This window comes from Taurulus bubalis (genome assembly GCF_910589615.1).
Source record: "Taurulus bubalis genome assembly, chromosome: 19".
NCBI classification, from domain to species: Eukaryota; Metazoa; Chordata; class Actinopteri; order Perciformes; family Cottidae; genus Taurulus; species Taurulus bubalis.
Window position 1 is genome coordinate 1,882,796 of NC_136607.1, and position 16,563 is coordinate 1,899,358.

The 16,563-nt window shown below is 43.6% G+C and overlaps 1 protein-coding gene across 1 annotated transcript; it reads right to left on the bottom strand.

Moving 5' to 3' along the window:
* Positions 1 to 385: 385 nt before the first annotated feature.
* Positions 386 to 6,200, bottom strand: mvb12ba (multivesicular body subunit 12Ba; the record flags this gene model as incomplete). Its single annotated transcript, XM_079235096.1, has 9 exons — positions 386 to 548; positions 973 to 1,032; positions 1,329 to 1,384; positions 2,230 to 2,324; positions 3,483 to 3,626; positions 4,586 to 4,715; positions 4,955 to 5,051; positions 5,146 to 5,253; positions 6,090 to 6,200. 9 exons carry the CDS (start codon positions 6,198 to 6,200, stop codon positions 462 to 464), a joined length of 888 nt encoding a protein of 295 aa, XP_079091222.1. The 3' UTR covers positions 386 to 461.
* Between the last annotated feature and the right edge of the window lie 10,363 nt (positions 6,201 to 16,563).

The window sequence follows — 16,563 nt, forward strand, 5'->3', positions numbered from 1 at the left end:
GTACAAGCTTGAAAACAAAACAACATGATATCTCATTCCGTATTCCCGTTTGGCCGCACGGTGCCGGGGTTCGGGCCGACGATGCAGACACGATGCTCTCAGACTCTCGTGTCAGAGTGGGACCGTCCCGTCAGAGAGAAGCCTCCTTGATCTTGTTTCAACAAGTCCTTCAGGAGGTTTTTTGTGTTGCAGGAAACACTCCACGTTGCTTTGAGAAAAGAAAATGTATTTTAAAAATCATACGCGTGAGATTCCTTTCAGTGCGAACGGTCTGTTTTTAACATCTCCTCTGAAAAGCCAGCTCATGGGTTCGTGTCCCTCAGGGTTCCCTCTCTTTCCTTTACTAACACTTGGAGACAATGACTTCTTCCAGAAGTTGGGGGAAATCATTTTGTAGTTGTTACTCTTTAGGGGACAGTGTGTTGTGGGCCGGTCCTCAGTAGTGATGTCCAGGTCTCTCCTCAGGCCTCGGAGCTCAGGGAGGTCCTGGTGGGACTGGGAGGGAGGCGAGCCGCTGCACTGTGCTCCGTACGGAAGCTGTAGTCATACTGACAGAGGAGAGTCAAACATCATTATCATGTCAGACTGAAATCACAGTGGACACCGAGTTCATGAAGTCAGCAGCAAAACATCTGAAGTTTACAAAGAGACAGAAGATCAAAGTAAGGACCACAGCGGCCTCTAGTGGACACAGCGTGTCATTACAGGACATTTCTACTCCTTGAGGCCAGACATGGAAAACGTGGATTCATGACAACACCAGGGCTCTGTTTCAGGAAGCCTTGGTGTTGTATGTATCCAACCAGGATTTACATTCTAACAGACGGTAGATCTGTGTGTGTGTGTGTGTGTGTGTGTGTGTGTGTGTGTGTGTGTGTGTGTGTGTGTGTGTGTGTGTCTGTGTGTGTGTGTCTGTGTCTGTGTCTGTGTGTGTGTGTTCCAGTAACTCCAACTGGATTTCATCTGTCTCACCTCTTTCTCAATCTCAGCCAGTGACTTGATAGTAATGCCCATCAGATCCACCTGCTGCAGCTGAAGATGGAGAGCATTGACGGTTAGTTATAGTTAGTTAGTTTCCAGCTACGTAAACAAGTTCAACTTCAATAACGTTAGTGTTTCCTATACAATTAGGATACAACTTTCATCCGTCACTGCCTTAGACATTTACAGACCACCCACCAGTCAAACAAGAGGAGCAGCTCACAGGTTAAGCATTCTTTTACAGCGGTTACTGAACGTGAGCTGTGGACGCCTCTCTATAGGAGGATGCAGTCTGTGACCTTCAGGTCATCCTGCCACCAAAAGGCTAAAGAATCAACTCAACTTACATCGGATGAGGCGCAGGCGAACTTCTCAGAGATCATGAAAGGCACTCCGTCCATTGCTGAAGGAGAAACACAAAGAAAAACTTTCAGTGACAGCTAAGAAGGTGAAGGAAAAAAACACCGACTCACAAATATAGACAACACAGAGGTAAACACCTATTCTAACGGCACAAGAGCGACGACCAGGTCTGGTCCATGCGGGGCAGCAGAGAGAAGTGCAAAGACACCATTATTATACAAGCCTAATACCATATTTTCACATAATGGCCGGGTGGATAAACTCCTGCTGCCTGTCATGTACTGTGCATGTCTGTGAGTCTGTGCTTGACGTTTCTGTCGGATAAGAGCTAATGTTTAGTGTAACAATCCAAATCATATCCATCACCAGGGCCGTAAGCGTCATTCATAACAGCTGAAAGTAGCAAGAATGCTTTTTGCTGGAGTCTTTTACACTGTGTCCATGTCTGATTCATTAACTTTAATAAGTTATGACAAATTACTTAGTTTTTTGTTGTTATTTGATAACTGTGTAAATGTACTTTGGGCAAGTGGATTTCTGACCCACTTGCTCAAATAAAAAACCATCAACTTTAACACTGGTTAGTGTTCTGAGACATTAAAAGTAAAACCAGTGTTGTGCACAGAGAGTTAATGCCAGATCAAATCAGATAAGTGCACAGCGCTGACTGAATGTTATCCTCAGAAACTAAATCAGACCTCGTGTCTGGCCTTGCTTTGCTAAAACTTTCTTACCCAAGTCTTGCTCTTCCCAGACTGATACCCTGACAATTAATCCAAGAAGGGAAGTGGTTCATTTCAAGGACATTTCATTTCTACACTCACTAACAAATCCATGAGTTTGGCACATTTCAAGGAGAGGATGTTGAGAAGACAAGCTGCTGACCTGAGATGGCATACAGGTTGGAGTTCTGGTGCTCGTAGTCCGGTCTGGTGGTGGTCTTCCCTCTGAAGCTGGCTGGGAGGGTCATGGAAATATGTCTTGGGGAAAAAGAGAGAAAGAAAACACAAAAAAAGCATCTGGTGAGTTCAATGGAGACTAAACGGTTAATGCATCAGTCTCTGGCTGCCATTGCGTCCATTATGTGCTGCTGTGATGCGTCTTCTAAACGCCTTAACAACCAGGATCTTAGTTCATAGTCTTAGTTACAGAGGAAGCGACTGCAGGACAGAAAGCAGCTAAGTCTAAGGGCTCCATTATGAACGACTCTCAGAGTCATGGAGTAAAGGCACAAGTCCTGGTGTGGAGGACTCATGGTGTCAGACTTTGAAAGACACAAATCAAACTGGAACAAAACTCCCATGTTGTGTTTCCTCAGACAGCGTTTCCTTGCTGAGCGGATGTGTAGGGGTAGGAACGCAGAGGGGAACTTTTTGGAATGACTCAGACTGCTCTTAGTCTTCTATTACATTTACTAAAGTTGAAAATGCACTTCAGCAAAGAACTTCCACTGGAACTGCATCATGGAGGGATTCCTTCCAGCCAGTCGATCGAGGCCCAACAGTGAAGCGTGTGCTGCTGCCGCCATGAACAGAAACTGACTGACACACCAACGTTCAAAATGCCATTCGCCAGAGAGAGGAAGAGAGACAGCCTGCGTGTATTGAAACGCAACTCTTATTTTGTGGTGAGTATTGCACGTAGTTCTGGGATTCATCAAAACGACACTGCAGACTGGAGTCTCAGCTGATCAGCGAGGCGACACACAGATCAGTGTTTCCCATCAGACTCTGGCGCCTCGCAAAAGTCTACTTTGTTCCGCCACGGTTTCCTAACAAAACATAATAATATGTTTTACACTTCTCAATGTGTGGGATGGGCTGCTTTCCAACAACATATTGAGTTTCTCAGACTTTAAAGAGGTACACCTGAATGCACCATGAAGCCCACATGCTTTATCAAAGAGATGTAGACACAACAATCGATTTCAGGTGGAGATAAACTCTCCAAACAGTTTGTTGCACGCTGTTTTTTCATTGTGCTGCAGTCTCTAAATCTTCTGCAGGCTACACACTGGTTTCCTACTTCACTGTAGTCTAAAGATAAATCCGTTTCCCTTCCCGTGTGGAAATACTGTTGAAGGACAGTGAACATCCTCTTTGCTTGTGTACGGGCTGAGCCAGGTGAGGGGCACATACTTGGGCATCGGAGCCGACGGGACTGGAGCTGAGCTGCAGGGGGAGTTCACGTTGTGGGCGTTGTTGGTGGTCGGCGTGTGGGAGGAGTCCTGGGCCCTGTGAACGTTCCCCATGCGATACCAGATCCCCATGTTGTTGAGCTCTCTGTGAAACAAGGGAATGAAAGAGAATCTCAGATGGTGGAGAAAAGTCACAGGCTCAACACAAAGCACGTCCAATCTGTCTTCTGCTCCAGCCCCGAAAAGTAAATGTTGCATCCCACATTTCGGGGTTTTATTCAAACCTTCTCTGAGGAATTGAGGCTGGAAGTGCTTTCTCCAGGATGCAGTTGTAATGCAGTCTTTTGAGAGGCTTCTTTTATACGGACGACATTTTTTTAAATTCGGTTTCCAACCCCAGACAGAGGTCAAAACGTTCACTAGTCAACAGTGACGTAACGGAGCATAGTTGATCCATGCTAACATTAAATCATTTCTCTTTTCCCAAGACTCATTTTCATTGAAACAAGCCTGAACATATCATAATGAGCAAGACTGTGCTGCTCCTGTGCAGCTAATAGCTAGCTTTGGTGGTTGCTACGCTTCAAGAGACTATGCAGCCGATTGGGGCGCCGTTACTAAACCGTAACCTCCGTTACTAAACCGTAACCTCCGTTACTAAACCGTAACCTCCGTTACTAAACCGTAACCTCCGTTACTAAACCGTAACTAAACCGTAACCTCCGTTACTAAACCGTAACCTCCGTTACTAAACCGTAACTAAACCGTAACCTCCGTTACTAAACGTTACTAAACCGTAACCTCCGTTACTAAACCGTAACTAAACCGTAACCTCCGTTACTAAACCGTAACTAAACCGTAACCTCCGTTTCTAAACCGTAACCACCGTTTCTAAACCGTAACCACCGTTACTAAACCGTAACTAAACCGTAACTAAACCGTAACCTCCGTTACTAAACCGTAACCCCCGTTACTAAACCGTAACTAAACCGTAACCTCCGTTACTAAACCGTAACCACCGTTACTAAACCGTAACCACCGTTACTAAACCGTTATCGGACAAATGGCCACTACATGAAGTGTGTCCCTGGCCCAGGCTCTCACCCTATGAAGGTGTACTGGGGCGGGGCCTGCTTGGAGCGACCCAGGATGCGGATGTCACAGATGGCTGCCTCTGTGGAGTCCCGGGGAATAAACTTGATGCAGAGTCGCCTCTTCCTGAAGGCCTGCTCCTCTGTGGGGGACGAGAGAGAGAGAGAGAGACAGAGAGAGTCACTCCACTGCAAACAGTCTGCTCATAAAGTGACAATAGACAAGTGTTTTGATTATCATTATGAAGTAAACATTGATGTAATGGCTGTAGAATAATGAGACTTTTATTCATCTTTGGGGATGTACAGATGTCATTTGAATCTTTTTCAGTGTTACCACACGGTGATGCTTTCAGTGCCTTTTCTACTCGACTTGACTTACGAGTGTCAACAGTCTCCTGGATCGGGATGAAACCCACAGGCAGCGTGTCCTTGATGTCGATCAGCTTCATGTCCACCAGGACATTTCCTAAATGGCTCTATGGAAGAACAGGAAGTGAGTCTGACGTGCTCAAAATCTTCACCAAATACTGTATGTATGGCATAAGCAGTTGATGAGGTGAGTTGACTTACATTTTCTTTGGAGAAGGCCCTTGTGAAGCAGAGGTAGCGGGTCACCTTGGACTTGAACAGGCCATCTTTCCACAGGTCAGCATCCAGGCCGTCTGTTGTCGTAGAGACCTGAAGGCAGTCAAGTCCAGGGAGGAGGGGTCAAGTCAAGGGAGGAGGGGTCATGGCATGACGAGTCATCGGATTCTTTCAACAGGTCTTGTCTGATAAATGTCTCAGTAGTTTTGAATTAGGCTTAGAGTAAAGCACAATGATGGAAATAATGATAACATCCACTGCAGCTGTAAAGGGGATACCGTAAAATGCCGGTCATAAAGGCGCACCCTTTTATAAGCCGCATCTACTAAATAAAATAAAAGTTGTATTTACTCATAAACAAGCCCATCCTCGCTCGCTAGCTAGCGCCCGAGCACTAGCTGCAGCTGGCTGCACTGTTTGAGCTCAAGTAAACAACAGTGTTGTCAGCACTAGCTCCCCGCTTGCTAGCTAGCTGGGTTCGGACCCCTCCTCTAGGACCCCTGCCGTCAGACCTGTTTTCCATCGCGCAAGTATTTTGTAGTGAATTTTGTACCGTATATCTCTGCAACTGCTGCTAAATTTAGAATTAAAAATATCCACAAATTAGCCGCACCGATATTTACTTGCTTCAAGCAAGTACAACAACCAAAACGCTGTTTTTGCGGCATCATTTAAATATTTAAGCAGCTCAGAAACTTTCCGAACATCATATTGATGAATATATCTTAGACCATTCTTGGTCCAGGTTTGGGGGTCATGGGTGGATGGTTGTGTTCATTAGCTAGTCTTCAAGTACATCTAAATGTGACATTTTTGTTTGTTATTGTGATGTCATGATTATTGCTTCAAGATTTGTTGTGGCCGATATAAATCAGCTGATGACTTGGCACACAGCCGTCTCTCTGTCCTGAGTGTGTTCAGTAACTCACCACGTCATAGCCAGTGGGCGCCCGGTTCCTGGAGGCTACGACCCCGACTCCAGTGATCGGGTCCATGGGCATCTCTGGCAAAGCTTCGGAAAGGTCCCGCACCTCAGGCATCTTTGTCTCGTTCTGCAACAGAAAAGCAGCATGACAGATGGACCTCTCGAAAAGTGCTGCAAAGAGCAGGAGAAGGGCGGATTTACTAGGATCAAAGTCACTTCAGCTGAAATGAAGGGGAGCTAAAAAACTGTTTTCCCTCTACTTTACATACTGGACGTTTCCTTTAGTTTAGGTACAGCTGGTGAGCTCACAGCTCTGTTGTTATGTTTATAATAAGGCTAAGTTATGTAAATATGCTAAAAGTTGTTCATGTATTATTACACAGACCAAGTATATCCTCTTGGCCAGTGAAATGCCGGGCCTTGACCTGGTACCGGTTGCTCACTGGGCCACATTTGACCTTCCACACTATATTTTGCAAACAAATCAAAATGAGTTTCTTTATAATGCATGCAATACTCAACATGTAATAATACTATTTCTTTACATAGCGCGTATAAAGGCGATAAAGTAGTCCTTGAATATGAAATATGAGTTAACAAATAATGACAATGTCTCCTCTGCACAGTGGAGGTTGTCCATGGCGGTTTTCTGGTTACTCTCATTGTCTTTTAGCTTCTTCACAGGTCATTCTGTTTGTACGCCCTCTGGCGGAGAATAATGCAACGAACAGCATGTTGAGCGGAAACTACTTTGGGCGTGCTCGTCACTTGCTCGCCATAAATCAAGCTTTACTGCTCCTGTAGACCCATAAGAGTAACTCTGCCAACCTTTTGCCAATGGCTGGACTGTGTCAGGCCAATGTGCTAAATTGTTACACGGCTACACGTCATTTTACTATTTCAAACACTCGTATTGTGTTGTAGAGCTGATCCCAGTGCACAGCCCCTCCTCGTCTCCCTCTCAGAGCCGTCTGAACGGACACTTCTCTCCACCAACTCCCTGAATCAAAGCGTGATCGTGTGCGGGAGGAAGGTACGGTATCATCTAATACTCAATTTTGCAGCGTATTAATAAGAAGTGAGCAGTGTGGGATTTACACAGAGAAGAAGAAAAACCCTCTTGAAGCTGCCTGGACAACAGAGGCCTCCTGTATAGTGTCTCCTTGACTACCATAGTCATCTGTTTGGAGCTGTGGCACAAAGAGAACAAAAACTCTCTGTAGAAAAGGCTGATGGAGTCAATATCGGTCGGCCTCGGGTTAAATAGCAAACATCTTAAAATGGCTGAGGTTTGGAGGGTTGGCTGGGAAAACCAAAGAGTTCTGGCCCACAGTTGAGTCTCTCCGGTAGCTCCTGGACCAAGCACACATTATATACATTTTAAAGATTAGCATCATGGTTGGGGCAAATATACTGGATGTTTCCAGGCTGAGCGATATGGTGTGAAATAGTATAGCCACAGAGGAGTTGCAGCACGGGTTAGCCATGGTACAAAGCCAGTCTGGGTACCTGCTTTATGAAGCTACATCTAGCAGATGAAACAGAGAGGAGACCTCTCACCTGATGTCATTATATTGAACCAGAGTCTTCAAGCTATGCACCATGTTTTTCAATTTATCAAATCAATAGTCAATAAAAATGTCCAAAAAGACAAATTCTCGTCATAAGATTTCAGCGGTTCAAAAATAATGCCCATAAACGTATTTATCTTAACATTACAATGATATTAACACAACAATGTCACCAATCAATCAAGATTACACCAACCAACAATGTGCACAGTTGGCTCCAATACTGACCAGACCACATCTGAACTATAATTATAAGCAGGTCACCTGCCTCAACCTAATGCTGTCTGTTTGGCTGTGCCCATTAAAATGACCAAATTCAAAAGGTTTGCTTCAAGCAAACTGAGAGACAGACGTCAGCAGTTGCTGATGTTGATGAAAGCACTTTTCAGCCATGGAATCTACACTCTATCCGTTAGAAAATGATGCTTAAATGGCTAAACGCATTTGTTTGTGAGGTAAATGTCCCTTAAAGGCTCTATTCAAACATGACACGGGAGCACGAGAGGAGACGACCCTCCCTTCTCACCTCCAGCTGAGAGTTAAGACATAAATGTTGAATTATTAGCTCCGCGGTTTAATATATGAAGTTCTCCGACATATTTACGCAATGAAAGGAGCCTGGATAGGAAAATGGAGCGTCCATCCATATAAGGTCCATCACTACGGCTCATGTTACCTGGTAACCAAATGTTAACCAGCTCCCATTTAATTATTTAAAGTTCCCATGGCTTTCTGTCATTACATGTGAATGATTAGATCAGTGATGAAAAGAAAAAAACAGTGGTGTTTAAAGCAGTCTGGTTTCATCGCCAAACAAAATACATTTTGCAGTGTTTGATATAAAAATGTGAACACTCCTGCTGCCCCTTGAATACAAATGAGTAAGAAGCAGCATGTATCACCTCTAAAAAGATATATTGAATAAAAGCATTGTTTAGTGATGAATTAACAAACCTAGCTAGCTAACGCTGTACAGTACCAACTGAATGTGTCCTCTTCGTACTGGGCACGGCACGGCACGGCTCGGCACGGATTGACTCCAGCCAACATCTGTGTAGATAACTAGCCGTACTAATTACAACAAACTTTACGTACAAACTAACACGCCATTAAAGGATAACTATCTTGCCCTCATCCCTCCGGTTCTCTTAACACGGACGGTGTAGCTTAGCTAGGCGACACAGCTAACAAGCTAGCCAGCTAGCGTTACCACGCTAATGCTAGCAGCCGAACAGCAGCTGCGACAAACCGCGTAGCTAACGCTGTCAGACGGTAACGGTGTGTGCTCCCGACCTGCTGGTGGGCAAACGGTGCCACACAGTTCACCACACCACACTCAATGATTTCGGTACATTTATCCTGCCTTCGAAGAGAAAAGCAGTTTACGTGCTAAAAGTGTCGCTGACACGAATCCGTGGTTGCTGCTAATGTCGGCTAACTAGCCGAAGACCGCTCAACCACTCACCCAGCGAGGCGGTCCAAGTCCACCGGTCTGCGTTTATCTTCTTCTGCCGGATCCTCTCTCGCCGTTTCACAGCTTCGGGGAGACTCGCATATTTACACAATGTCTATAATCCACGAACCGATCGGAAACATGAGCCGCGTTGTGTGTATTTGCATGGTGGGTCTCCGGCTAGCGGGTTCAGCGGGGAGCCATGGATGAGCTGTGGGAGAGATCCTGAACCCGCCCCGCCGCTACGCACCAACAGCGGGGTAAACAATGCCACCTGCTAACGAGGTGTGTGTGTTTCACGCGTTCTCTTGACTTCTCGATACACAAAGAAGCTGCCTCCTTTGTTTTATAGTTTAGAAATACCATGTTTTGTCTTCGTTCTCTGTTTGAAACCCCAAACGTAAAAGCACAGTTGTTTTTTTCTTTCTGAATCCAAAAACGAAAATACGAGAGAACCAAACTCAAATAACTCAAAAACGTATGTGTTTTCTTTTGACAGGGTTCTTACGGTCATGGAAAACCTGGAAAAGTCATGGAATTTTAACATGGTTATTTCCAGGCCTGGAAAAGTCCTTGAAAAAAAAAAAATCCCCAAGGTTTTTGAAAAGTCATGGAAATGTGTTATATTCATGTGTTCATGTCGTTCATTTCCACAAGAACGCAGCCCCACCCGCCTCATCAGCCTGTGTGACTCCCCATAACGCTGAGTCCATCCTCTGTCCTCCATCACTGAGTCCATCCTCTGTCCTCCATCACTGAGTCCATCCTCTCCTCCATCATTGAGTCCATCCTCTGTCCTCCATCACTGAGTCCATCCTCTGTCCTCCATCACTGAGTCCATCCTCTGTCCTCCATCACTGAGTCCATCCTCTGTCCTCCATCACTGAGTCCATCCTCTGTCCTCCATCACTGAGTCCATCCTCTCCTCCATCACTGAGTCCATCCTCTCCTCCATCACTGAGTCCATCCTCTCCTCCATCACTGAGTCCATCCTCTGTCCTCCATCATTGAGTCCATCCTCTGTCCTCCATCACTGAGTCCATCCTCTGCTCCTTCATCATGGAGTCCATCCTCTCCTCCATCATTGAGTCCATCCTCTGCTCCTTCATCATGGAGTCATCCTCTGCTCCTTCATCATGGAGTCATCCTCTGCTCCTCCATCATGGAGTCATCCTCTGCTCCTTCATCATGGAGTCATCCTCTGCTCCTCCATCATGGAGTCCATTTGTTATGGTATTATATTATTTATATTTTATTTTATTATATCAAATAGAGATTGTATTTGATAATTTATATATTGTATTATATTATATCAAATATTAATTTGATAAAATATAGATTGCATTATAATATATCAAATATATTTAGTCATTATATGTTATATCACATATAGATTTAGTCATATTGCAGTTTTTTTACCCCTTTAACGTGTTGTATCAGAAGTAGATGAACATAATTCTTGTATCACAGACTGACCCCGTATCCTGGTATGACAGAAACCTGCATGCTTCAAGAGAGTACACATGTTCTGATGTTTCCTTACAGTAAAACCCACGTACAGAAAAGACAGAGTTTGAGGAGGGAGAGGTCTGGTTGTATGTTTATTTACATCACACCTCTGAAACACCAAATGTCCAAGTGTCATGGGAATAATGGACAAAATAAAAACTTGTCATTCAGAATGCACATTTCAAATAGGGTTAAATAGACCAAGCTCCTGGTTCTCCACAGAACTCTCAATGATGGTCAAAGCCTGGGCTGTGGCCCGGTAACCGGGTGACTTTCAGGCAACTCAGAAATAAATGCACATCGTCCTTAAAATATAGAACAATGTATTTACAAACCTGTATGAATTTTGGAAAGCGTGAAATGTAAATAAAAAGAAATCCTCTATGTATTCCTTCTTCCGTTTAGTTTAATGACTCCATGCACTAGAGACACAGTGCTGCTGCTGGGAATCCGTTTGGTACGGTGTATTATATCTGCTTCAACATGAGCTTTACTGTTCCACTCAGCTCACCGACAGGCCTTCACTTCCTCTGCTTTCAGGGAAACGCTTCAAGATATCGATTGCAGGAAAGCAGGCGGGGAGGATGAAGTATCCTGATTCATTTATTTTGACCTCTGTGCCTCAGTCATGAACAAATTACACATCTCAATATTCTCTCCGTTTCTACTGGAGCTATCCCTCAGGTTGACTGACACTATTACTTTGCTTGTGAATGATATCTGCCTGGTCAGTCTAACAAAAGTATTTTACACGGAGCATTGAATGACATTGAATTCTATTTGTTAAACTGACAAATCAGCACATAACCCAAGGAAAGCCTCGAGGATAATCAACCGTCACGATCCATCTACTCTGACTTTAAGACATCTGTAGAACGGATCTGCTTTCATGCACGTGTCACCTCTCACCACACTGGGCTCGTGCACGTGGAGGAAGAGGACCTGGTTCTAAATTAAGAAGTTAGAATATTTTACCAAAAACCTCAGAACACAAAATAACTGAATAGTAAAATAAGTCACCAAGCAACACGAGATCTGACCGTCTCACACGGCCCGGTTCTCCAGAGACGGACTATACCGTGGCTATCTTATGCTTTCGGCTCGGCTGCTATCAAACTACAAAAAATAATACATTTATTACAAACTCTTGCAAGGACATTTAATTCCTATTAAACCCTCTCTCCGCCCATAGAGGTCAGAGGTCAACCAGTCCCCGTAACTCTCTCTCTAGTTAGTTACACCAATATGTGTCTGTTATGTGAGTGTGTCCTGTGTGTTTATCGGTGTGTGTGGCCGTGATGGATGAACCTCAAACTCACCTCGGGGGCTGTCGGGGCGGGTCGTCGTGAAGCTCTGCCTCCGGCTCTCTGGTGGCTCGATGCCATTGAAGAAGATGGAAAAGGAGCAACGGACGCTCGATATCAATCAATATTTATTTGAACAAAGATGGAAAAGGATGTACAAGTTACAAATGCAACCTCGAAGGTACTTAGAAGAAAACTGAGAAGATAGGAGAACGGAGGCTCTACTGAAAGTGTGAGAAACTAATTGATTCAACTACACCTAAGTATTGCGACTCTTCACCTTCCTCGCTCCAACACAACTGAACTAAAAACGTTGCTTTTCCCCCAAATGTCCTCTCTTGCCCCTCTCAGAGGTGCTGATCACAGGCTTTCTTAAAGCCCCCGCTTCCTGTGTGACTTCTCCTTTTTTCACACCGATCTCATCAGCCTTGTTTCCGCTCACCCTCTCACATGTACAGGGGATAAATGAACATTTTAACATCACTTTACCACAAAGGTTCTTTGAAGAAACACAAGCATTTTTTACCTTTTCAAGTTACACAGTAAAACTTGCCAAGCAGTGATTATATGTGCAGAGCATCTTCTCAATATACTGGACTCTAGCCGACACCCTGAGCATCACTAGATTATATTAAAGAAATAAAACACACATAACCACTTTAACCTTTAAAGACATCAAACCACACAGAACACATTTCCCTGTCACACAGCAGGACCCCTAACCTCTCTCCTTATTCTAATGTATGACCCCTGAACCCTGAGAATCCTGCAATCCAGCTGCTCGGCCTCCTGGGTCTCTTTGAGATCTTATCTCTAAGCGTTTTCCCGCCTTGCATCCTGTTATCTGCGTCCTCACCCTTCGACTTTACATCGGGGTGTCAGGCTGAGGCCTCCTCACCGCAGGGCCTCACAGCGTGTTACTGCGGCCGGTGAAGCACTGCCATGTCTTCTTAGGCTGAAGCTGAACATGACAGATCAGGGCTCTAGTTGATCAGAGGCTCACATAAACTGCAGGTTGCCCAACAATATTTGTAACCTTTTTTTAAAACATTTCCTCAACTTTTGAAGAGATCCGGTTCGGCAGGTGTTTCCTCACACAGCGAGCCAGAGACGGCTGCAGATATGGGAGATGGCTTTCCCCACAGATGAGAAGAACATGCAGATTTGGCAACACTCTTCTGTTGGTTGACTCCTCACTGTTTTAGCACCGTGAGCAGGATACGGATGATTGGTTCCAATGATGGGACGGCTGTTACCTCTGAAGACAATGTGGGACAGTCATCTTTGCCGCTGTCCAGACAGGCTTCAGTTACTTTCCTTGTATTGAACAGGAAATGATCAAAACTGTTCCTATTTCTGGGGCCTCTGTGACTTTTCCATCGGGCACACATAAGTGTATCTTTGTATTTTCCGCGTATGAAAGCAGATCTGCTCTATAGACACACACCAGATGTCTTAACGTCTGAGGGGTTGAATGTGCCGGGTTGCCACGTGTTTCCTCAGCCAGACGCTGCTGCAGTTCCACAGGTCGTCTGGATGACCTTGGTGACCGGGTTGGAGTGACTCGGCGTCCATTAGAGCGTGTTATCACGTCCAGTAAGTCCTGCTTCTAACTGGTTCTGAATAACATACCATGAGGGATGTGACTGTTGAAGAGATCACAGAGGGTCTTTGTGATCTTGTGAATATCAGGAAACCCAGCATGTGGATTTTCAACAGCCTCGTCCTCTTCCTCTTCCTCTTCCTCATCAGTCCATGTGTCCTCAGCAAAGCAGCATTTCGGTGGTGAATATAAATCAGAGCTTACATCGTATATATCTTCTCTCTCCACTCGGTTATAGAATCCAAGATTTAAAAAGGTCTTCGTCAAGGATTTGAAACATATCTCATATCTCAGCACCTTCTCCTTCCTCTCGTATGCGTTCTGCTCTTCACTTCTTCAGCAAAGACCTGATTAATGGCTCTTGAAACTAGGGCATGGCGTCATTCTTTAGCCCTACGGTTCCTGGGGTACAGGTAAAAATAAAAGTTAGCATCTACTTGGTACCGAAGTATCGCTTCTAGCTTCAGGTGCGTACCAGAGCTGCGTGTGGATGGGCTGCATCCAACAGATATTACTTTTGCGAGCGCTTTCTCATCCCAGAATACCTCTGCTTGCACACACAATCACTTCAGCCTGCAAGCAGAAAACCTGTGATGAGATCCGTCATCTGATCGCTTTCATCCCGGAGCACAAAACTATCATCGCTCTCCTGCTGGCAATCCTTCCAGTGGTATAGAGTGTATGGACTGCCCTTGTATAGAGCCTCTAGTCTTCAGACCACTCAATACTACATGTCCTCATTCACCCATTCACACCCTGGTGGGAGGAGCTACCATGAAGGTGCCACCTGCCCATCAGTTAGCATTACTGCAGGTCCACTTCCCTCATCTGTAGTCGATGGTCTTTTGAATGGAGTATTGGTTGCATGTCTGAATGAGGTCTGTTCACACAAGCTTCAGATATTTTAACGTTTTGTTCTTTGATATAAAACACTTCAGTAAATATACCCTCTTGTAAATGTGAAGCTCTTAAGTACAAGTGGCTCAACGAGACTAGAAAACATGGCCGTGGTGAAGTTTGTTTATCCTAATCTTAGCTTCTTACTTCTGAACATTGGCTTTTTACTTCTGGTGATTGCATTCATAAAAAAAGGGTGTTAATATGTGAAGATTAATTCATTATATTATATATATTATATTAATTCATATTAAATGATGGTTGATTATCTCAAAGTAGGTCTAAATTAAAGTGTAGAAATGTAAATCCAGTATAATCCATATAAATCCAACTTTCATAATCTTACATAAAGGGTTGAAAGTAATAGAATCCAAATTTACTTAAAGTAATTAAAATGATTCATTAGAGAGAATTGCTCTTTTCAGAGGATATACATCACTGAGTTATAATTATTGATGTGCTAATCATTTCAGTGTTGCAGGCTGCTGGGTGGCTTAACCTATAATAACACATTACATATTGATAGAAAATGTAAATAAACAAAGTTACGAGTAACTAAAGCTTTAAAATGTGTCATATGTAGTGGTATAATATGTAATATATAATATGTAGTGGTATGTACACCTCTGGTGTGTTGTGAAGTAGAAGTATAAAGTAGCATAACATGGAAGAAACTACTAACTATGCATAAATGTATTCGCTGTGTCGTGCTAGAGGAGAGAAAAGAACAACTGTGGAAGAAATGAATAAAAAGCTGGTTTCAGCCTTTATGCAGACAGCAGAAAAGAGTGCAGGAGGCAAATGGATGATGATTGTAGTAAAGCAATTTAAATAAGAAAGAGCGTCTAGACAGCTAAGAGCTCAACACAATGGATGCTTTGAGGCACTCTACAAAAGAGCTGCGGCAACAGTCCAGAAAACGATTAGAAGAGCAAAACGTGCATATTGAGACAACGCTTTATATGATCGGGAGAGAAGCTCAGCCGTCTGATGTATGGGAATGATTACAAAAAAGAGTGGCATAAGGAATCATTTTGTGATCTCAAAATGTAGAAAAAAGGCAGAACTTCTAGCAAAGACATGAAGTCCACGGCTCAGGAAGTCTGTCTCCAAAAGCAGTGAAGAGGAAAATAACCGTGCACAACACCCAGAAGTACAGAAAGAAGGAGAATAAATATATTTGCCATTTGAGTTATTTGAATTGAGGAGAGCCATGGCTAATGCACGGGAAACAAACTGATCAACACACTTTATCGAGAGTAAAGATCTTTTCGTATGGGTCGAAAGAACCGGCCATACAGGTGCTGCTTTCTTCATATGAGAAGGCAGCGAAAGAGAGAATATCAGATCAGCTGCTCAGCTGAATTAATTGGAATAATGTTAGCATTACAATGGGTGAGATAACCAATCCAGTGTAGTAACCGCTTTAGGCTAATGATTAATCAATCATTAAAACAACAGGTATTTGTCATACAAAACAATGCAGAGGTTAACACATCATAATGGACATAATGCACACAACTTGACAAGAATATTGTAACCTCAGTAGCACAGGAAGACATCTGCACAGTATCCCAAAAACATGTTGGAGTTGGTGAAATATGAAGCAGGAGCCCAAGGTATATTATATTATTATTATTATATATATAATATAATATATATAATACATTGTAATATATAATATAATAATATCATATATATATATATATATATATATATATATATATATGATATTATTATATTATATAAATATTGGGTTGCAATGGAATGGGTATATGACAAAGAAAGAAGGTCATTCTTTTTAGGAATGGAAAACATTATGCTATATTGGAGATTCTGTTATGGATCATCAAGGATAGTACACAATCTCATAATGAAATACGTAAGAGCAACAGACAATAGAGATAATTACTTTATTGTGTTCTCTTCCAGGCAATCTACTGCTCAACACTTTTGTCCAGTAGGTGGCGGTAAAGCATTTGTAAGAGGGCTTGCCAACCGCAAATAAACACCGAAGAAGAGGAAGAAGGGGAACCCCAAAGAAGAAGAAGAAGAAGAAGAAGTGACCGGAACTAAAACTGCTTCGCTGCTGCTCGTCTGAGCCCGAGCACAGCAGATCGCACCGGGTTGCAGTCGTGTTA